This window comes from Hemitrygon akajei, chromosome 13 (genome assembly GCF_048418815.1).
Source record: "Hemitrygon akajei chromosome 13, sHemAka1.3, whole genome shotgun sequence".
NCBI lineage: Eukaryota > Metazoa > Chordata > Chondrichthyes > Myliobatiformes > Dasyatidae > Hemitrygon > Hemitrygon akajei.
In genome coordinates, this window is record NC_133136.1 from 65316610 (window position 1) to 65340370 (window position 23761).

Consider the following 23761-nt stretch of genomic DNA (forward strand, 5'->3'; position numbering starts at 1 on the left):
GGTGAAGGGGGGTAGGGGAGTTTCGGATATCTGGACCATTGGGATCTTGTGGGCAAGATATGACCTGTATAAAAGAGACGGGTTACACCTGAATCTGAGGGGGACCAATATCTTTGCAGGTAGATTTGATAGAACTACAGTACTTAGAAGGATTTAAACTAATGCGGCAGGGAATTAGTTTAACTGAAGTGATAGGGATGACGATATGGCAGTTGATATACAAGCAGAGGAAGTATGCGGTGATACTGGCCAACAAACGGGAAAGATTGCAGGCAGCGGGATGAGTTGCAATCTAACGGGAACAAAATCAAAAAGGATGACAAATACAGTACAGGTGTTAGATTTGGATACGGGATAAGGTAGATGATCTTGTAGCACAGTTAGAAATTGGCAGGTATGATGTTGAGGTCATCATCGAGCTGTGGCTGAACAAGATTGTAGCTGGGTGTTTAACATCCAAGGAAACACATTATATCAAAGGGACGGGCAAGTAGGTGGAAGGGATGGCTTGGCTCTGATGGTAAAAAAATGACATCAAATCCTTACAAAGAGGTGGCATAGGACTGAAAGATGCAGAATCATTGTGAGTAGAGTTAAGGAACTGCAACGGTAAAAAAAGCCCTGATGGGTGTTATATGCAGGCCTCCAAACACTGGCCAGGATGTGGGCTCCAAACTGTAGCGCCAGTTAGAACATGCATGTCAAAAGGACAATGTTACGATAGTCATGAGGGATTTCAATATGCAGGTAGATTGGCAAAATCAGGTTGGTGCGGATTTTGGAATCCAAGATTAGAGAATTTGTAGATTGCCTATGAGATGGTTGTTTAGAGCAGCTTGTAGTTGAGCCCACTGAAGGATCAACGATTCTAGATTGGATGTTGTGTGAAGGAGCTTCTGGTAAAGGAACCTTAGGAGGCAGTGATCATAATGTGATAGAATTCATCCCGTAATTGGAAAGGGGGAAGCTAAAGTCAGATGAATTACTATTACAGTGAAATAAAGGGAATTACAGAGGCACGAGAGAAGAGCTAGCCAATGTTGATTGGAAGGGAACAATAGAAGGGATAACAACAGAGGAGCAATGGCTGGAGTTTCTGGGAGCAATTTGAAAGGCACATAATAGATAGAACCCTAAAACGTATTCTGAAAGCAGGATGACATAACCACAGTTGACAAGCCAAAGCCAATACGAAAGCCAAAGAGAGGGCATATAATAGAGCAAATATTTGTGGGAAGTTAGGTGATTGGGAAGCTTTAAACAACCAACAGAAGGTAACTAAAAAGCCATAAGATGAAAAGATGAAATATGAAGGTAAGGTAGCTAATAACATCAAATAGGATACCAAAGGTTTTTCAGCTACATAGTGGGTAAAAGAGAGTCGAGTGTAGGTATGGGATTGCTGAAAAATAATACTGGAGAGGTAGTAATGGGGGACAAGGAAATAGCGAAAGATCTGAATAAGTATTTTGCAACATATTTTGCTGTGGAAGGCAGTGTGCTGGAAGTTTAAGATCATCAGGTGGCAAAAGTGAATGCAGCTGCTATTACTAGGAAGAAGGTGCTTGGGAAGCTGAAAGGTCTGAAGGTAGATAGGTCACCAAGACCAGATGTGTACACCCCAGAGTTCTGAAAGAAGTAGCTGAAGAGATTGTGGATGCATTAGTAACGATCTTTCAAGAATCACTGGATTCTGGCATGGTTTAGAGGACTGGACAATTTCAAATGTTACTTCACTCTTCAAGAACAGAGGGAGGCAGAAGAAAGGAAAATTTAGGCCAGTTAGCCTGACCTCAGTTATTGGGAAGATGTTAGAATTGATTGTTAAGGATAAGGTTTTGTGGTATTTGGAGGCACATAATAAAGTAGGCCAAAGTCAGCATGGGCTCCTTAAGGAAAAATTTTGCCTGACAAATCTGTTGAAATTATTTGAGGAAATACCAAGCAGAATAGACAAAGGAGAATCAGTGGATGTTGTGTACTTGGATTTTTTGAAAACCTTTGATAAGGTGTCACACATGAGGCGTCTTAGCAAGATAAAAACCCAGAGTATTACAGGAAATATACTAATGTAATTAGAGCATTGGCTGACTGGCAGGGGGCAAAAAGTGGGAATAAAGGGAACCTTTTCTGATTGGCTGCCAGTAACTAGTGATGTTCTGCAGGGGTCTATGTTGGGACCACTTATTTTTAAGTTGTATGTTATTGATTTGGATGATTTGGTTAAATTTGTGGATGATACAAAGATAGGTGGAGGGGCAGGTAGTGTTGAGGAAGTAGGGAGGCTGCAGAGGGACTTAAGACAGAGTAATGGGCAAAGAAGTGGTATTTGGTATACAGTGTCAGTAAATGTATGGTCAAAAACTTTAGCAGAAGTAAGAAAAGCACAGACTATTTTCTAAATGGGGATAAAATTCAAAAATCAGAGGTGCAAAGGGCCTTGGGAGTCCCTGTTCAGGATTCTCTAAAGGTTAACTTGCAGTTTCAGTCGGTGATGAGGAAGGCAAATACAATGTTAACACTTATTTTGAGAGGACTAGAATAGAAAAATAAGGATGCAATGCTGAGGCTTTATAAGGCACTGGTGAGGCCTCAGTTTTGGGCCCCTTATCTAAGAAAGGATGTGCTGACATTGGAAGTGGTCCAAAGGAGGTTCACATAAATGATTCCAGGAATGAAAGGCTTGTCATATGAGGATACTTTGATGGCTCTGGGCTTGTAATCTCTGGAATTTAGAAGAATGAAACCTGTCATTGAAACCTATCAAATGTTGAATGGCCGAGATAGACTGGATGTGGAGAGGGTGTTTCCTATAGTGGGGAAGTCTAGGACCAGAGGGCACAACCCCAGAATAGAGGCATGACCATTTAGAGCAGAGATTAGGAGGTATTTCTTTAACTAGGGGGTTGGTGTGGAAGAATTCTTTGCCACAGGTGGCTGTGGAAGTTAGCAGAGGATTATTGATAAGTCAGTCAGAGACTTCTTGCTAAGACAGGGTGTGAAAAATTAAGAGGAGAAGGCAGGACAGTGATGTTGAGAGGGAAATGGATCTGCCATGATGAAATGGCACAGCAGACTCGATGGGCAAAATGGCCTAATTCTGCTTCTATGTCTTATGGTCTTATATAGACAGTGATAACAATCCTGATTCTGATCTTAGTCTAGTAATGTACTGTAACTACTCCCACTACAGAGAGCTAGCAAACAATTCTCCTTTTCTTCTGTTAATAAATGTTTCCGTGGCACTTTACATTCCTGTCTTTCCACACCCATTTGTGTGGTTTTTTGTTAGGGCAGCTTAACCTGCCCAAACAAGACAGAAATTTGGGACCGTAACACACCCAGTCCCACATAATGAAACCAAGCAACTACTTCAGTGTGTAAGTGAGGTGAATCAAAAGATGACACTAATGAAATGTAAACAATTATGTATCACAAGACATTAACCAATTAAGTTACATATGCAACCACAAGTAATTAGTTTGGTTTTACTAGTTTTACAGATTACATCTATAATATAATCTTATTTGCTTAATAAAAATCTTCAATGAAAGCTAGTAGAATATACATCTACATCTTACAAAAAAAATTAGAAAATTCTACAATGGCTTACCAACAATTAGTGAAAGTAAAAGCATACATTGAGAAGTGGCCCTAAAGTGATTTTAAGAAGGTTTGGAATATTCTAATTTTCTTTCACTACAATTGTGAAATTAGATACAGCAGGACATCGAAATCAATAACCCACATTAAGAAAGCAAATGTTTATTAGTAGTATTTGTCCAACGAGTCAAGAAGATTTGAGGAAAAATAAAGGAATTTGCTGCTGAACATATTCATTTTAAAATATACTTTGTCACTCATGCTTCAAGATTAAATTTCACCTTGCATAACATTTACCCAAAGGATGCATTGAACTAAGTTGTCATAATTTCCTTCCTAGCTATCCCATAGCAACCAGAATTTGCTTATAGATTTTATTCAATTGCTACGCACAGTTGTGATATAATTTGTTTGTTGTGTATCAATACATGCAAGTTTGTAATATCACTGGATGCTCTTATCCTAAATCAATTTTTTTTCAACGAATCCAACAATCATGGATACTATTTCTGGGGAATCGAAAAGAATCCACTTAACCCATGATTTCTGAAAATAACTTTATGCTAAAGCAAATTAACAAATTGTAAGAAAATGTCAGGTCCAAAAATTGTTAAAAGAACTCAAATTTTCACAGTCATCCTGGAGGCAAAGATAACCCCCACTTCTCTAATGTTCTTTTTTTTAAGACATTGCCTTAAGCCTCTCTCCTCAACCCTCACCTCTGAGCAGGGAGCTCAACCTGACATCACTGTACATTTCTGAGGTAGGTTCACTGCCAGGTCTCACCATCCATGTTCCCTTTGGGCTCAGGAAGGACCACGATCAGCTCCATGCCCAGACAGTCCTCAGGCTCTGCAGCAGGGCACTGACTGATGCTTGGCCTGTGGCATCATTTGTAAATTATAAGCCATGCCTGAAAAATTCCTCGAAAAGCTTTGATGATTGTCCTCACCGTTAACATTTTAGTCTATCAATCCTGTAAAAGCCTTTTGACTATTCTGAACCTTCCTGACGTTTTTAGTGAGTTCTGACAACGTTTAGCTGGGGAATGGCCAATGGAGCTTTCCAGTAACTCTGGGACATCTACATTTGGGAAATTATTCCAGAACCTACTTGTTAAATGATGGCACTGCTAAAGCTCAGGAATACCATAGCAAAAATCTCTGCTTCTTCCTCTTTTCTGTGGTGCTCAGCTGGGAGGAAGAGGGAATACATGACGTAAATAAGTCATGTTAACCAAGAAGTTTGCTTTGCCCTGGTTGTGGTCCAGCTTCTTAAGTGATGGTGGAGCTACATTCATCCAAGAAAATGGAGAATATTCCATTGTAGTTCTCACTTGGATGGTCAAAGGCTTTATGGAGTCAGAAACAAAATGGATTGTCACAGAATGCCTGACTGGCTCTAGCCAAAGTACTTGTATGATTTTTTTTCCAGTTAGGTCTCTGCCCAATGCTAGTAACCCTCTTGGCTGTTGATCCTGCACAGATGGAGAATGATGAATGTCGGGCATTGCTGGTGATATCTTCAATTACCTCACGGATGATTACAATGCAACTAACTGGCCACTCTGGATTTTGAATGGTTTTTGTGGACAGGGCCGCACTTTTGTTGTCTTTGTAAGCTTTGTAGATGTGCTGGAACAAGAGAATTAATCTCCATCTCAACAACGTTTTTCTGTAACTGGTTCTCTTAATATCACATGGAATGAATCAATCTGAATGAAGACTCGCTTCTGTGATGGAAAACAAGGTGGATCATAGCACTTCTGGCTGAAGGTGGTTACAGATTGTTCAGTCTTGTTTTATGAATTCACATTGTGTCGTCGTGGAGACTCCATCTCCTATTAATTGTCTGACTACAAATAAAGGACCACTCCGCACTCTGTATTGTCCTGTTTTTCACTCATGTAGTTGGGCCTCGTGGCTTCACCGGGTCTGCAAGACATTTTCAGGAATGCCTGGTTCTGCTCCTGGTATGCTTTTCACCTCTCTTCATTGAACCAGAGTTATTCTACTAGATTGATGATAATTGCAGAGTGGTGGTTATCCGAAGTATGAGGTTACTGACAGTGGAATACAACATTAACCCTGCCAAGATCCATGTGCCTCAGAGTGTGGCCGGCTTGGAGTTGCTAGACGTGGCATGAATCCACCTAATGTAGAACAATGCTGAACAAAAAATTCATTGTGAACTTCAGGAAAGGGAAGTCAGAACACATGCCAGTCCTCACTGATCAGCAGGTGGGCAGCTTCAAGTTCCTGGGTGCCAACATCCCAGAGGTTCTATCCAGAGCTCAATGCAATCATGAAGAAGGAACACCAGTGGCTATATTTTATTAGGAGCTTGAGGAGATTTGGTAGGCTACCAAAGACTCTAGCAAATTTCTATAGATGTGCTGTGGAGAGCATTCTGACTGGCTGCATCAATGCCTGGCATTGAAACTCCAGTGCACAGAACTGAAAGATACTGCAGAGGGTTGTAGACTTAGTCAGCTCCATCATGGTCACAAGACTCCTCACCATCACAGAAACCTTCAAAAGGCCATGCCTCAAGAAGGCGTCATCCATCATTAAGGACCCTGACCTTCCAGGACATGCCCTCTTCTCTTTACTACCCCAAGAGAGGAGGGGCAGGAGTCTGAAGACCCACACTCAATGCTTTAGAAACAGCTTCTTCTTCTCTGTCATCCGATTTCTGGATGGTCCATGAACCCAAGAACACTTTTCCTCTTTGTACTAATTATTTACTGTTTTTTTCTATAACTTACTGTATAGAAATCTTTTCTTATGTCTTGTACTGAACTACTGCCAAAAAACAAATGTTGGTGATAATAAACCTGATTCTGATTCTGAATGGTACGCATAGCACAAGAGAGTTTGTCCTCATTATAAAGACAGGAACTCGTCTCTGCATGCCTAACACTTCTACCAATACAGTCATGGAAAAGTGCAAGGCAATTCAGAAGGACAAAGCCCAATCAGTGTAAACACTATTATTAGTTCTCAGTCCACCTACAACAGGCTTAATTGGGCAGCAAAGTCCCTCAGCATAAGAGTGGTTGTAAGTAATGGGTACCTCTGAAACAGTTTGAAACCCCAACCAAGAATACATTCCATGTCTTTGCAACCTTCATTTCCTTTTACAAAGGCCAATTCAACATGGGGGTGAAACAATTTCATCTGTGAGGTAAGATGGCTATCAGTAAGAGGTTTCCTTGCCCATGTTTGTCCTGAGGCCTTGAGAAACTATGGGGTTTGATCACAAACAGGAGAAAATCTGCAGATGCTGATTTTCTCCAGTTCTGATGAAGGATCTTGGCCTGTAACATCGACTGTACTCTTTTCCATAGATGCTACCTGGCCTGCTGAGTTCCTCCAGCATTTTGTATGGGGTTTGAATTCAGGTTGTCCCTCTTTGTATACCACTGCATGGCAACCTCTGGTCCACCTGACCTTCCCAGGGAACATACCTTATGAAGATAGAGAGTCTGGGTCATCTGATGGTGTTATTCTGAGGATATCTATGTGACTACACCTAAGACCTTACCCAAGAATGACCTGAGTCTGACTATAGCCTTTAATCGGCGCACACACAAACCTCAATGGTGGGTGTGCAAATACCATTAGGAGCCTGTTGCCCACTCAGTCCAGATGATGAGCTTAGTAATGATGTCCCCAAAGCCCCAGGAATTTTCATAAAGTGTGAGAGATACCAGCTGAAACACAGAACATTTTCAGGTGTATATCTCAACAATTGCCTGACTGGTCTGGAACAGCTCAGCGTTTCTGGTGCAGGACACAAAATGAAACAGGAAGTACAAGGAGGACTTTGCATGGCTAACTTGGCGGGGTGCATGCACTCTCAGTCAAGACAGAATGGGATGTATCCAATCTTATTCTTACTATTGACTTTCAAAGCCACTTTGACACAGCCAACAGGTTTGCTAGCCCCTTTCAGAGGGTAATTAAGGGTCAGATACAGATGGGAAGGACATCAAATTTCCTTCTGATAACTTACTGCCCGTCTGCCATTTGTGTTTAGAGCAACAATGAAGGTCTTCCATCTCCGTCTGTCCATGGCGTTGCGCACAGATGAAGAAGGATTCTACATTGCAGTTTTTTTACCAGTCAGGGTTGTTCACCTGAGCTGAACCCCCAAACATGGAGGACTGGTGAACCACTCTTGGCCTGGCCTCTACTCTCGACCTGTTTGGTATGATTGACCCTACAAAGAACCAAAGCGCAAGGCCTTGACTCCGACCATAATAGCTCTCCAGATCATTGAGGCACGTAAGCCTCCAAACCCTACGACAAGGGTTAGTCCCCTTTGAGGTTCCTTCTGGTAAACCAGGTGGATTTTGATCGGAAACTTGTATATTCCTAGTCACCATTCCTGATGTGGACTCTGTTTATTTAGATTCACCAGACTGTTTTAGTGGGATCTAACTTATACCTATGAATCATTAGTCCTGAGTTCTGCATTATTAGTTCAATAATAAAACAACTATACTACTGTAATAATTTCTTCTAATACTTTTATGTGCTTCACATATGTACTGTCACAGTGCTTGCACTCACACAATTATGGTTATATTTCTCTTTCCTTCTAACGAATGCAACTCATTCTAAATTTCTTCAAAATTTTAAGTAATTATACTAGTAAAAAGTTATAAAAACTGAAGTGAAAATGAGAAAAAATTGCACATGTTTCTATGTTTCTTTTTCCATTATCCACTTGAATAAAAGCAGCTAGCTTTGGAGAAGAATATTGGGCCACATTACATATGGTATCCTGTCAGCCATCTCTTCCCACCCAGTAATCTCTGGGGAGTACACATGAGCCAGCTCCCTCAGACAATACCCTCCCTTATCGGGACAGACTGCTGTCTGGTTTCCTGTCTTAAAGCCGCACTTCTGCTTGGAACAAGAACACATTACATCAGAAAGCTTGCTACCTAGGTTCTCTGTGTAAATCATGTTGCAAAACGTGTTTCTGTTCGACTATGTAGCTACTCTTTGAGTGAATAGTCTGCAATATTTTCCTGCACAGATCATTGAGTCGCATCAAAGAACAATGTCCATATTTTACATAACCCTTTTTACAAGTACATCTGCCAAAACAATTTACTGACAATCCCAATAGATTAGATTGTTTAGGAATGAGTATGTTGACCTCTGTTGGAATAAGCAATTTAATTCCAGCAAGCTATTTGCACCAGAACTGTGATTCAGATTATTAAATAATTGTCTAACAGGGAATGAAACTACTGTAATCTCAGTTGATCTTTTGAATTAACACTCATGTGCCAGTTCATTAACAATTGAAAGATGTTTCCTATCAGAATGACATAGAAAGCAATACATGCCCTCAATCACAGGTGCATGAAAAGTTGTCACCTACAGATGGACATAGAAGATCCCCTATCCTGTTATTTAATTGCAAATAAAAAAGAACCATGCCGATTACAAATACAGAAAGGTCTTCATTAATGTCCAGGAACAGCATAAAGGCACACAAAAACAGTGAACACACTGTACTGGCTCACATTCATTTTAAGACAAAGAAAAAGATGGCAATATTTCAGGCAGCAAACTTCAGTCCAAAATCAAGAACAAGCTCTGATAAAATACTTAATCTGAAAAGTTAATCTGTTTTCTTGCCTTTCCACAAGCATTTTCTGTGTTTACACCTTTATCTCCACTCCAGTATTATACAGTATATGTCATGTTGCAACAATATCATTTGTCTCAGAACGTTGATATGGTCCTGAGTTGCAAAGTAAGCAAAGTTAAGAAGCCAAGTTCTCACAAATGAAGTTCATAAATTGAAGCACATTTCCTCCCTGGCCGGGCATTCTGGGGGTGGCATTTGGCACTCCCATGTACTCAAAGCATAAAGGTAGGGGCAGGGATCTATCCCTGCCTGTTGCATCATTTAGATTCTACATCACAAGCTGGACAGAAAGATAAGGGAAATAACGAGCGTGTCTAAATAGAAATTAATTTTAAAAGATCTGTCAGCTAATTCCCCACATTCACCAAAGCATCCTAATATTATACATTTGTGATCTAGTATCTTCCCAGAGAGCCCATGCTTGCCATAAATAGACATATAGTTTGTTCACCTTAGATATACTAGGATACAATTATGTTACCAACTCTTATGGTGTAAACCAGTGGTTCCCAACCTTTTTTTGGCCATGCCCCACCTAATAACCTCTAAAATCCTGATGCCCCCTGTGGTGATATATAATTCTTATTATTCAAAAAGTGAACTCCTATTCACCTGGAGGAAGCCTAAAAGACCATTAACTTGGTTTAAACAAGCTTCCAAAGAACATGGCATTCATGAAAGAGAAAAATAAAAGAACCAAAGGACTGTTAAAGTTCTGAGGAAGAAATTACTAAGAAATTGTAAAAAAAAAGAACATTAAGTGATATTAAAATAATAATAATAATAAATAAATAAAACAATGCCGATTCGTTTCTACAGCATACAAAGACAGATACACCGTTTAAAAGAGATGACGCAATGTACACACCTTCACACCACCAAGAACCGAAAGCTACTGCAAAAAGCAGCATTGGCGCGACCTCGTACGAGTTTCTTACGCGTTTGGACTTGTTCATTCGTTCCTTCCTACATCAGTCAATTCATTAATTTAATTATGAAAGCCATTTGATGGTTGTAATGATGGTGATACACTATATATACAGTACATACGCAATTACACATGTACATACACACAAATATTTTTATGTATGCATACTGTATATACACATATGTATTAACTCGCACACACACTCATACTCACACAGACTTACTAGAAAAAATTCACTGTTAATAACTCATTCTCGAATTGCCCCCCTTAAAAATCAAATTACCCCCCTGTGGGGTGTATGCCCCACGTTGGGAACCACTGGTGTAAACTCATGGAATTAGGGACAGTCCAGTAGCTGATTGCCAGTGATACCTATAAACTTTTATACCAATCAGATTCAGATTCTCATTTATTTATCACATGTACATCGAAACACACAGTGAAATTTGTCATTTGTGTTAACACCCAACACAACCAAGGGATAAACCTTGTGAATATATTCAGATTTGTTTCTGCAAAGCAGAATTTATACTTTGAGAGCTTAAATATCACAAACTAAATAAAAATCCTCAAGTTGAATATATTACTGGCCAATGGACAAGAACCACAATCCACCCCCTGCAATAAAACTTGTCACCTAAATCACAACCAAACACTTACTTTGTATCTTTCCGCAGTTTATGCTCCTTTTTTGGTCAAAAAATTGTTTCTGGGCAAAAGAAACAAGCAAGAAAATGTTAAAAATTTAAATTGCAATGCAGCAGAAAGACTTACTTAAAATTTAACAATATGACTATCACTCCACCAATTCCTCACAGGCACAATGTCTAACTTACAACAACTGGGTACTTCCTTCATTCGTCTCAGCACCCAGTCAGAAAGAAGATAATTGTAAAGTATTGCTTGATCAACCAGCATAAATCAATCTCCAACTTTTATCTGGGTGCAAGGTTTCATTTTTCCAGACAGGAGGCGACCAGGGAGTAGTGACCATCTGTACACAATGTGTCAACAGATAATGAATGACTCTGGGGGGAAGGGAGGGGCCGGGGGTTGGGTTAGGGCAGGGACAGGGCTTCAGCTCCTCTAGAAGAAAACAACCTAAACAGGAAAGAACATTGAAATAGCACTTGGAATGCATGACGCAAACCTCAGCCTTGAAACAAAGAGCAGGAAACTGCTCTGGCTGGCTGAGGCGGAGTGAAACCAGGGAGAGGCATTTATACATTCTAAACAGTCTTATTTACATGGGCAGCTGGGCCAGTTTGGGTCAGGGAGTTTTGAGGAAATGATCATTGGCTGCTTGCCATTCATACTGACTGACATCGACGAGTGTTCTTTGGTTAGAATGATTCTTTTAAATTGTAATTTCAGCTATAACCTGCTTGTGGAGTTTGGTACTGCTTGCACATGTGATTCCAAATGGGAAAATGTGTCCAGTCAAGAAAACAAATTTTCTTTCAGTTGATAGAGTTCAGTTAAACCTTGCCTACAGTTCCTGGGAGTGAATGAATCCCTTTACTCACTAGGTAAAAAAAAAATTTAGCTTATGGTGCCAGTAAGCAATGCTGGCGTGAATTTAGGGATGCAGAAAACAATCAGGTATTTATTAAAACTATTTATGAAACTTATGAAATTCCCAGTATCCACTTCTCATTTCTCCAAAATTGTTAGTTAAAGCCTTTAAGTTACAGATACTTAAAGTCAAAATTTATCCTTATGTTAGTAAGTATTTGAAATATCTGCTTCTACACAGACCTGAATTTTTATGGCATGTTTCATGGCCTTTTCATGGAATCCCATAGCATCTCAGAGCCAACTATTTCTGAAGTGTGGCCACTGATTGAGGGCAGGATATGCACAAAAACACAAATATGGGAGTATTAGTTTTAAGTGCTGATAAGCTCTATCCACATTTCTATCACTACAATACATTAGGTTCTTTGTTATTAGCACTCACACCCACTACTTATTGTAGTTGCTTCCTTCACTTGCCAACAAAAGTTCTACTGCAGTAAGTTGTGACAGGTACAAAGCAACACTGCAAAGAGTTAACATAAACTTTACATAACTTTAAAATCACTTTATGGGTTCGGACCACCTGAACTTAATATGATCCATTAACGATGCCGGAAGCCTAAGCAGAACAAAGAGTTTACGTAGGCTGGCAGGGAATACCGTGCACTTTCCCCACTACATCAACTTTATAATATCTAGCTATCTCCTTCAGCCTGCTGCCAGTCTTCCCAGTCATGCCCTTAGAGCTGGTAACAGCAATAAAATATGTTGCACATGCTCCTAAAATGGTATTCTGAAAGCCCAGTGCAGGCAAACTAACACAACAACACTGTATCAACCTTGTATTTCTTTCTTTATGGCAATGTCATATATTCATTGTGAACCAGTTCAAATTAACCCCAGCTATAAAACATAACTTGTTCTCAGAAGGAGAAAATCTTCATTTTGTTTCAAAAGATCTGAATTAAGTGATAACTTTTGTGTTCATGGATGGTTACCTCCACAACTATTTTGAATTTGACCTGTAGAGGGAACCAGATTGTGTTAAATATGATTTTTGTCAATGAAGTATTTAAGTATCTTTTAAAGTGTATAATGCCTAAGAGTACAAACAAGGGTAACTGACAGAACACCACTCATTCAATATTTATTGCTCTACCGAAGCTGTATCCTTAGCTCATGCATAATAAAGTTTTCAGTGGGTCATGTAACTTTTCCTACCGACTTAGATAGATTCGATTAGCTTTATTTGGCACATGAACATCAAACTGTGGAAACATACAGCGAAATGCATTACTGTATTTACATCAAATCAAGTCAGAAAGGAATTGTTTTTGGCATCCCGCAAGCTTCGCCATGCTCCTGGTGCCAACGTACTGTAGCATGCCTGCAACTGACTAACCCTAACCGCATGTCTTTGGAATGTCGGTGGGGGTGAGGGATATGGAGCACCCGGTGTAAACTAACGCAGTCACAGGGTGAACGTACAATCTCCTGACAAGTAGCAGCAGGAAATGAACCCTGATTAGTGCTCGCTAGTGCTGTTAAGCGATGTGCAAACCACTAAACTATTACTATTTAATAAATCTGTTGTTTAAGCCATTTTTTCCAATACCTTGCTCTCAGTCAGCTTTTCTTGGATATCTATAGTCTCACTTAGATTTTATTTTGTACAGAAAAGGATTTTGTTATCTACTTTTTCAACTATCTCCAAAGCAGTGGTGCTTGAAATACTTTCCATCCAGACACTTCAATGCAGAACATAAAGAACACGTTAGAATTTTGGGTACAGCAATGTATCAAGATATTTTTATTTTTGGGTGTGGTTCTGTAGGTTTGCAGGGAAGGTTTGTTTTTGCTGTTTGAGGCATAAGGTTGCTTAGCAAGGGGAGAGTTTCTTGTACAATATAACTGGCTATTAGAATTGAGTGGACCGAGCTAACCCTTAATGCTGTAACTGGATGACACTGAATGTTGTAACTTGATATCTAAAGAAATTACTGCTTGATAACTGTCAGACACAGGACATTGTTTTCCCACTATTTTTACTTAAGTATATTAACCATACAAATATCAGATTTCTTTCAAGCAGGCCATTATTGGAAAAATTTTAACTGTTGTCAGATCACCTCGTCTAAAAGCTGACTCCTGTTGCTCAAAGCATATCCCACTCCATGGAGTTTTACTTGGCCAGCTGCTGGAAAAACTTGCTAACAGAAGCAGAGAGCTGGGGATTTATTGAGCAGCGGACCTGGTACACTGCCCATCTGAGAGAAACTAAGCAGTCACTGCATTCGGGGGTGAAAGATCAAGGTCGTGCTAACTTTCAAACTGATCTGTCCAATCCCTGCCCCACCACCACATATCCCTGATATTTTCCTGCAGGAAATATTGAATTAGACTTTGGACTCCTTTATAAAAAATTGCTACATAGCAAAACACCAGATCAAGTGAGGACTGACTGCTTTAAGGCAGCAGTACCTGCAGGCTTTCTGTGCATGTACAAGATGACAGTCAAAAGACCAAACTCTTCTGCTGACTACAACACTAATAGGAGAAAAGTCATGGGAACCCAATAAGCCCCACAAATGGGTAATAAAATAAGAAATAATTACAGTCTATGATTCAAAGGAGAATTTGATAGAGGTATACCAAACTATGAGTATAGACAAGGTAAATGTAAGCAGGCTCCTCACTGAGATTGGTTAAGGGTGAAAGGTGAAATATTTCAGGGCGAATTTCTTCACTTAGAGAGCAGTTCAAGTGTGGAACAAGCTGTCAGTAGAAGTGGTGGATGTGGGTTCAATTTCAGAGGAAATTTGGAAAAGATATAGATGGGCGAGGTATTTACTTATTTAAAGATACAGTGCAGAACAGGCCCTTCTGGCCCAACAAGTTACACCGCCCAGCAAGCCACCTATTCAACACCAGCCTAATCACAGGACAATTTACATTGAACAATTAACCTAATAACTGGTATGTCTATGGAGTGTGGAAGGACGGTGAAGTACCCGGAGGAAACCCGGGAAGAACATGCACATTTCTTACAGTCAGCGTAAACTGTGACACCTCGCGCTAACCGCTATGCTACTGTGGGGCCCTCATAATACAGTGGCGTACCATAGGCGTAGAGGGTTATGGCCCAGGTGTGGGTGCAGTACTTATTCCATAAGAGTCTCTGTTGGAATATAACATCGCTCTTGCATTTACTCACAGTCATGCTTCTCCCTCTTTGAAAGTTGTTTGATTCTCAATTGTTAGATTCTACAGATGCAAGCTTGGCTCTGATTTGCACTCTGGGAATTACGGGGTTAATAACATGGGAGACAACAGGACTGGACTATTGGCAAATGTTGAACACACCCACGGCACCCAGCGAAAGTACTATCAATACAGATTACTGCCTGCAAATGATTCTTTTTTTTGTTGAGTGGCAGTGTTTAAATTTTCAGTCATGTCTTGGTTCAAATAATTCGAAACAGTGGAATAAAGCACAGGATTAGAAAGCTGGACTAGAAGCCAAAAAGCAATCACACTGAAGTACATAGCCCAAAACTTTAACAGCATCTTGAGTCAAAAGTTGTTAAGAAGCTGGCCCTTTGGCCCATCAAATCCATGCTGAACTGTTATTTTGCTTAGACTCATCAACCACATGGTGACCATAATCCGCGGTACATCACAGTACCATAAAGGTGCCTTGGTAGCATAGCAGTTAGTGTGATGCTATTACAGCTCAGGACTTTGTAGTTCAATTTCAATTCTGTTTTTGCTGTCCATAAGATGTTTGTACGTCCTTCCCGTGGGCGAGTGGGTCTCCACTGGGTGCTCTGCATAATTATAGCCTTGCAAAAAGTAGTGGATACGGCCTAGACCGTGAAGGGTGTCAAGCCCTCCCCACCATTGAGATCATCTACATGGAGCGCTGTTATAAGAAATTATCATCAAAGTCAGATTGGCAACAACATCTCCTCCACAATCTCCAACGGCACAGGTGCACCACAAGGTGTGTGCTTACTAAACGCAAAGTATACTGCAGATGCTGTGGTCAAATCAACACATAAAAACAAGCTGGATGAACTCAGCAGGTCGGGCAGCATCCGTTGAAATGAGCAGTCAACGTTTCGGGCCGAGACCCTTCATCAGGACTGAAGAAGGAGGGGGCAGGGGCTCCATAAAGAAGGTGGGGGGAGGGTGGAAAAACCAACCAGAGGAAAGATCAAGGGGTGGGGGAGGGGAAGCAGGGAGGGCATAGGCAGGAGAGGTGAAGAAGGAATGTAAGGGGAAAGCACTATGGGTAGTAGGATAAGGCAGAATCATGAGAGAGGTGATAGGCAGCTAGAAGAGGAAACAGAGTGAAAGTGGGATGAGGGAAGGGAGAGAGAGGGAATTATCAGAAGTTGGAGAATTTGATGTTCATACCAAATTCGATGTTCATCGGAGGACCAGAGGAGGAGAGGGTCAGCAACTTTAAATTCCTCAGTGTCATCATTTTGGAGGACCGGTCCTGGGCCCAGCATACAAGTCCAATTATGAAGAAAGCATGATAGTCCCTCAACTTCCTTAGAAGTTGACAAAGATTCGGCATAACATCGAAAACTTCGACAAACTTCTATAGATGTGTGGTGGAAAGTATATTGACAGGCTGCATCATAGCCTAGTATGCAAACACCAATGTCCTTAAACGTATTGGATACGGTCCAGTCCATCCCAGCCCTGCCCTCTATTGAGCACATCTACATGGACCGATGTCGCAGGAAAGCAGCATCCATCATCAGGGACCCTCGTCACCCAGGTCATGCTCTCTTCTCACTGCTGCCATCAGAAAGGAGGTACAGGAGTCTCAGGACTCTCAACACCAGCTCAGGAACAGTTATTACCATTCAACCATCAGGCTTTTAAACCTGAGGGGGTAACTTCAGTCAACTTCACTCACCCCATTACTGAACTAATCCCACAACCTATGGATTTACTTTCAAGGACTCTTCATCTCACATTCTCAATCTATTTATTTATTTACTATTATTTAGTTTTTTGCTCTTTCATTTTGTATTTGCACAGTTTGCTGTTTTTGTGCATGTTGGTTGTGGTCCATCCTGCTGGGTGTGGTCTTATATTGATTTTTAGTATTTCTTGTATTTAATGTGATTGCCCACAAAAAATGATTCTCAGGGTTGTATATGGTGACACATATGTGCTTTGATAATAAATTTACTTTGAATTTTTGTACTTTAGAACATTTAGAGTTTCACCGTTGAAAATGCTGAACTACAATGCAGGAGCAACAACATGCATTTACCTTGCATCTTTAACAAAGAAAATGAGTAAACAAATGCAATTTGACATCATGCTGCAGGGGGGTTTTAGATCAAGTTTTCTTAAAGGAGAAGAGAAAGGTGGAGACCAAAGTAACTTAGGGAGAGATCTTAAATTCATACCCAAGTTCTGACAACGATGAAGCAATTAAAATGAAGCAAAAGAAAGATTTACTTTTATTTGTAACATATAATCCTTTGCTGGTGCTTGATTTAGCAACACCATCATGTGATCAAGTCCTCAAGATACTTTCCTTTTACTATCCGACCTAAAGACTTTATTATCAGAAAACATGAATCAAGATCAAAATAATTCTAACAAAATGTCAGCTTGCAAAACATTAAATGAGACTATATCCAATTTTGGAGCAAAATTATAATAAAACAAATTACATAAAATCGTTGTCAATGATTACTTTTCTTGTGGTAGGTCAGCATTATTAATCAGAATCCTTTAGAAAGACACATCACACTCAACCATGCTGTTCATATTGTTGAAAAGTTAATTGTTCTGCAGAGGTGATACTGCGTGATGAGACTCATCCTGAGGATCCGTGTATTGTGAATAAGAAAAGTGTTCTTTTCCATAGTTAAATTCAAATAGAAATATCCTATTGATGTGGCGATAATGCGTATCGGAGGTTCCAAAGATCTAAGGACTTTGGCAAGACCAATGATCTAATACATGTATGGAATGATTATGTTCTGATTTACTGACCCATTGCCCATCTTTAATAACTTGAGCGGTTTCACTGCTCTGCGGGCAGGTCAGAACACTCACTGACATGGCCGTAGCGTTCAATCCTGTGCAGCAACTGTTGCTGGTCTTTGTGTGTCATGGGAAAGAAGAAAGCATGGACATGCAGGGGGCAGCAGTGAGAGAAATATGACTTGAAAGAGATCCCTGCTTACATGGTTCAGGCTCATACCTAGAGGGTCATCTATGTTGCTTTGTGATTATGGTGCTGCACCTGAAATTGATCAGAGAGGATACAAGTAAAAATAAAATGAAGTGGCAAAGTTTGGAAAGGAGGATTGTAATTAGCAATTATAATCACTGCTGTGATGACCTCCTACCTGCTCTTCCTTCGCCTGCATGTTTCTCCCATACCTCCTGCACAATGGCACTTATCAGATTTCAGTGGGAGTCTCAAACACTTAAAGCAGGACATGCAACATCCACACAGGGGGAAGAGACCCCAAACAGTAGATGAGAAATTACCTCTGATTTGTCCAATGGTGTGTGAGTATTCCTTGTGGTAGGACGGAAAGTTTGTATGTTCTAACCCTGTCCATAATTAGTATTCCTACACCCTCTCAGCCCTGCCTTTCTAACTTCCACTCCCTTCCACTGAATCATTAAATATCATTCTGGCCCTCAGCCATTTGGTGTGTACAGTTCACTGATATGATAATTCCTCACCGCCAAGATGTTCTGCAACTCCCACCAGCAAAGGTATACTCGGATATGAGGTATGAAGTCAAAGCAGGCAGAATTAGTACAAGGCACAAACACAATCACACAATTTATAGTGAGGAATTTGAACAAGAGAACTTTGCTGATTCCCATTTCCTTCCTAGGTCAGACACAACAAAGAGAATGAAACTTTCCAACAGCCACTTTGGCCGGATAGTAACACTGGTACAGTCCACCGCCAGATCTTGTCTTGTATTTTATAAACCTCAACCTAACTGTGGTACATAAGCATTGGTTTAGGGAATGACATATTCCAAGAAAAGTAATTTACTGCAGAAGTTTTATGTGAACCATCTACCTGCTTAATTCCAATCTAACACGTAGTAATCAAGGGACAGTTCACAGGTAGGGCCATCAGTAAAAGAAAATGGTTAGAAAATTAAGTTATTTCATTTAAAAAAAAGGATTGTCCTGTAGCATTACACGGATGTGAAAATTAAAGTGGTGGTTTAATAGTCTTTTGTTAAACTCAAAAGAAAATTCATAAAATCTGTATTAGAAGGGCAGGTCTGTGTAAAATGTGTCTGGCAGAATCCTGCATAGAAAGACCCAAGTCCAATACAAGAAAAATGCTATCAACTACTTTGTACAATGGCCATGGTCCTTTCATAAATGTTATCAAACAAAGACCTTTCTTTCATATAATTTTCATAGCACTAAAACAGTTTTGCAGCTGTAGATATGCAAGGTCACTGCACGGAATTCAGTGGATCAATATGATAACATACAAATGTGGTTTGTCTAGTAGTTGGTACAGAAAACAAATAGGTCCAATGAAGTTTTTCTATGGAACCAAACTATATAATATCTATAACATCACAGATCACACCTGAGTTGCCTCAGCATCTAAAATATTTCCATTTCCATGTGGATAGACAGATTTTTGGAAAAAAATCTAGAGAGGTCCCTGTCACAAAGGAAGATTTTCCAATACAAGACAAGAATCAATCAAAAGCTACAACATTTTCGCCTTGTCCATGTTAGAAAGAATTCACAGAACATTTAAAAACACAATGTTAGGAATGCATGTTTAGAAAAAGGCGGAGACCACCTCCTTATTACTTTTAGATCAGCCACAGAGTTTTGACATTAGTAATCAAGACCACATCTCTTTCATTGGCCTCCGAAGCTCTTATAAAGTATTCTGATCCAAGCCCTTCTTCACAACGAGTGCACAAAGTAAAGAGATCTCCAGGACCCATTTCACACAACAGCACATTGCACTTTATTTTGTTTTGCCCTGCTCACTTTCACCAGCCGTACTTTGTTTCTGGCTAAATATTTTTAAATGATCAGAGAGCAACTATATCCTTCTTTGGTTCAAATGGCAGGGCAAAAACTGTTACTGGTTATTAATTTAATCCCAGGTCTCACTCATTTACAGTGGCATAAGACAAAAGAGTTGGCATTTTCAGCACGAGGGTTTAATTAACACTGTTTTGGTCGATGAACAAAATCAGTATATTATTCTTTTGGACTCCTTTTTGTTATAAGAAATAAATGTGTTCTGAGCCAGTTCAGGTAATCTGTTAAACTGGCTTCTTTCTCCTTCTGGATGTACGCTGACAGGACTGTATCTGAGAAAAAGGAAGTGACTTAGAGCAGCAACAGATGAGTAAACAACACAGAGTTTAAAACATTGTGCAGTGAGTTTAAAACACCGGTAACAAACTAGGGTCATCTAAAAAAAAACTTAAAATGGAAGTAGAATGATGGAAGTTTGAGAAAGGGAGACAAGTGCAAAAGAGGCACAAGAAAGGGGGAATAGACGTACAGGCAGGGAGAAAACTGCTACAGCTGAGCAAAGCAGGAATTAGGAATAACTTCTACACAAGCTTTCTGATTAGCCTCTCCAACATTAGTTGAACTACCACTTGTGCATATCAAAACACTCCTATACCATGTATGCACTTAATACTAAAACAATATGGTTAGGTATCAGATAATTAAACAAAAACTTACTTGTTTCAGCTTAGTAAATTCCTCTAAGTGTAGTCCTTGGTTTTAATTCACACACACTGCTCTCTCTCTCTCCCCCTTTGAGAATGTGCATGTAATGTGAATCCTACTGCCCTGAACACTGCCAATACCTTACTCCAATCACATGATCACTGATATCTAGGGCGGGCTTAGACTGGGAAGGGTGGAGTTATAAAACCTCTGGACTCTACTCTTACCATTGCTCAGAATCTCCAGATACTCTTCTCTCACTAGTAAACAATATAAACTTCATACCAAGAACTGGATGGATTAACTTGGTGTCTCATAGTGTCAACTTACTCTGAATAAAATCTCAAAAACTGCTTTGCTCTGCAGCAGAGGATGTCTTCAGTGTATCTGTCAAACCAGAGATTTCTTTTTAGCACTAAAATGTGTCTTAAGAAAGTGAAAAGCAATGAAAGTGGTCAGTAGTCTCCCTTTTGTGCTTTTAAATCCTGTTTGAGCCAGAAAGTGCAAAGAAGCATTAAGCCAGCAGGTTCAGTGAGAGGCTATTGAGGTTTTGCAGAAATGCCTTTTTAAAAGACTGAAGCCATTGATGGAGAACTGCCAAGAATTTTGAGCAAAGCCTGACTAGAAGATTGCCAACAAAGCAAACATTGCAGGCTTAGCATGGTTCAGCCCAGAAGGTTGAAGTCAGGAACCAAGATGTAATGGGTGGGATTGTGCTTCTCACTAGCCGTCCATTCCATAGACAGCTGTGTGAATCAGCTCTTTCTGAACTTGTGCATCACAGCAGGGAAGCTAGACACAGGCTGGAGGGTCAAACCTTAGTGCAGGAACTTCCCTGATCAGTACTGAATTCAGCATCAGGGCCAGAAGAGAGTTCAGGCATGTTTGGCTAAGAGTATGGGTGCATTTTACATCTGGGTCTATGGCTTTACACTAGCCATGGGCGATATGAATGAACGCAATTACAAGCTTGATTGGAAAGCTAAGAGCAGATAAATGACAGCTTTTAAACTAATGTTTCTAATTAATTTCTATAACTTTGGTGCAGTTTTTAAATGAATGAATTACCTTTAATTTTTTATTATCTTTAATAATTCTTAATATTTAGGTTTTTAAAACATTACCTCAATTGGCCATCTCGGGGGTTGGAGTTTGGGCTTTGGCATCCTTTGTCTGAATATCCTGATCATTGCTCACAGGCCTCTTTGCTTTGTGGGATTGCTCAGCAGCAAGGCACGGAGATTACTCAGAGACAGTGGGCCACAAAAACTATCTGCAGCCCTGAGAACACTGTGGTTAGTAAGGGTGACGAGCAGGTTCGATTGAACATTGTCCAGCTCCACCTTTCAGACAACACATCCACAAGAATCATATGGTGATGTAGCATGGAGTCAGAGGAATTTCTCAGACCATAGGATAGTAAATCTGTGCATTTCATTGGGTATATTTACAGAGAAGGTTGATTAGTAAGGGCACCAAAGGTTATGAGGAGAAGGCAGGACAATAGGGTTGAGAGGAAACATAAATAGCCATGATCTAATGGTGGAACAGACTCAGTGGAGTGAATGACCTCGATCTGCTCCTAATATTCATGCCATTTATCCACTGTAATCCCATTTTCTAGCACTCAGCCAAGAGCTTTCCAAGAACTTCGAGATGGAGCACAAGCCGATGTTCGACTCCATTTCGCCAGTTAAATTGTCCATTATTCGCCGATTAAAGTATCAAGAAGGATTGAGACATTGAGTCAAATGTGGAAGGCAAGTGAGAAGTTCAGCGCCAACTGCCTTCATTTCGATCGTTGCTGGATGAGGAATCTGAGAGTGGCTTATTGCTGTGTGGCTTGCTATGGCAAGTGGGTAGGCCTCTCTGACTCATCTGGTGTCCCCCTCTTTCGATGAATGTCTTTGAAATCCTGAGATGGCATTGTGGTTCTGGGGGCAGATGTTACTGTTCCATTTTGTGCGGGGAGGGGGTTCTTGGGGTTGATGATCAGGATGCTATTCTTTTTTGTTCAGGGGTTGGGTCGATATTTTTCTCTGAACAACTTCCATGCTCTTTCTTTGTTTCATGGCAATCTAGAGAAGAGGAATTTCAGAATTGTGTACGGATGCATGCTTTGATAATAAATGAACCTTTGAACCTTTGAACAAAATGCTGGAGAAACTCAGCAGGTCAGGCAGCATCTGTGGAAGGAAATGAATAGCCAATGTTTTGGTAATCCTGATTCTGATTTCTCTGGATGAAAAAGAAATCATCCTATATCTCTTACCTTAAACTATTAGCCTCTGATTACAGAAATATTTCCTACTATATACCCTAGGTATATGCCTTATAGTTGTGTACATTTTGAACATTATACATTCTATGATTATTACATATAAAATGTTCCAGTTATTCAATATAAGTAAGCCAATCATTCCTTCTAACATCAGTACTCAGTTCTGTTTATGGAGTTGTTTTGGTATAGTGGCCTACTCTCTGAGAAAAAGTCTTTCCTTCAACATAATCAAAAATATGCATTTTCAGAAATATAACATAAAAGGGACTGAATTGGCTTCCATTGGGATTGGGGACTTAAGATTTTACATCTTGACTGTGCTGATGAATCCTTGCTTTGTGGTGTTCCTCACTGAAACTAGCCGTAAAGGGCAGCAGAGGAACTATTTTTCTGCGGCCAAGTATTCTATGGCAAAGGAGAGAGAGAAGACTGGAAAAAAACTTTAAAGGTGTACAGTTTAATTTGAATGGAAGGATCAGGTGTTGTGTTTCAGACAGTGCCATTGTCAGTGGTTGGGACATTTTGTGGAGCTACTCCACAGAAGGACTGCCCACAAGTTGACATTTCTTGTGTTGGTCTAATGACAAAGCTGTCCGATCTTGTGGAGCAACCTTTGAAGACGTGTTATTTGGGGACACATGAGAAGTTCACTCGACCTGGATCTCCAGATTCCATAATCATAGGGTTTGCCTGAGCCTAGTCGGTGCAGCAGATTCAAATTTATAGTGTGGATGGTTCTCAAGATGAACAGTGTCACAGGCTGGAGCTGGAGCCTCTGTTGCTGCTGAGAACACTCGACAGTCGATAGGGCAATTAGTACTGTTGGTCAGTTAATTTCCCTGACCTTAGAGCCAAAAGTGCGGGCACCATTACCCAACTCTGCAACCCCATAACCAGACTCAGTTCAGAGCTCTGACTTACTTGGCATGTCCCTGGGGCTTTCAAAAAATGTTAAAATGCAGAAAGCACCATCAGAAATGACTACAGTCGAATGAGGTTCAGAGAGAGGAGACTTAACA

General features: G+C 40.3%; 1 protein-coding gene across 8 annotated transcripts in view; it reads right to left on the reverse strand.

The window, feature by feature from the left end:
- Positions 1–20610, reverse strand: part of LOC140737957 (Krueppel-like factor 3) — an 83758-nt gene extending 63148 nt beyond the window's left edge. For 2 of the 8 annotated variants that reach the window (XM_073064840.1, XM_073064843.1), the window contains exons 1-2: positions 20474–20586; positions 10865–10913 (exon numbers count right to left, since the gene is read on the reverse strand). Coding sequence is in view for 1 of the 8 variants with exons in the window: in XM_073064837.1 (XP_072920938.1) it covers positions 10865–10913; positions 11963–12007 (94 nt within the window). In the remaining 7 variants the exon portion in view is untranslated. Of the gene's footprint in view, positions 1–10864; positions 10914–11040; positions 11225–11962; positions 12044–20473 lie in introns of those variants that run through there. The other 6 variants (XM_073064839.1, XM_073064842.1, XM_073064837.1 and 3 more) reach the window with 5 other exon arrangements.
- Between the last annotated feature and the right edge of the window lie 3151 nt (positions 20611–23761).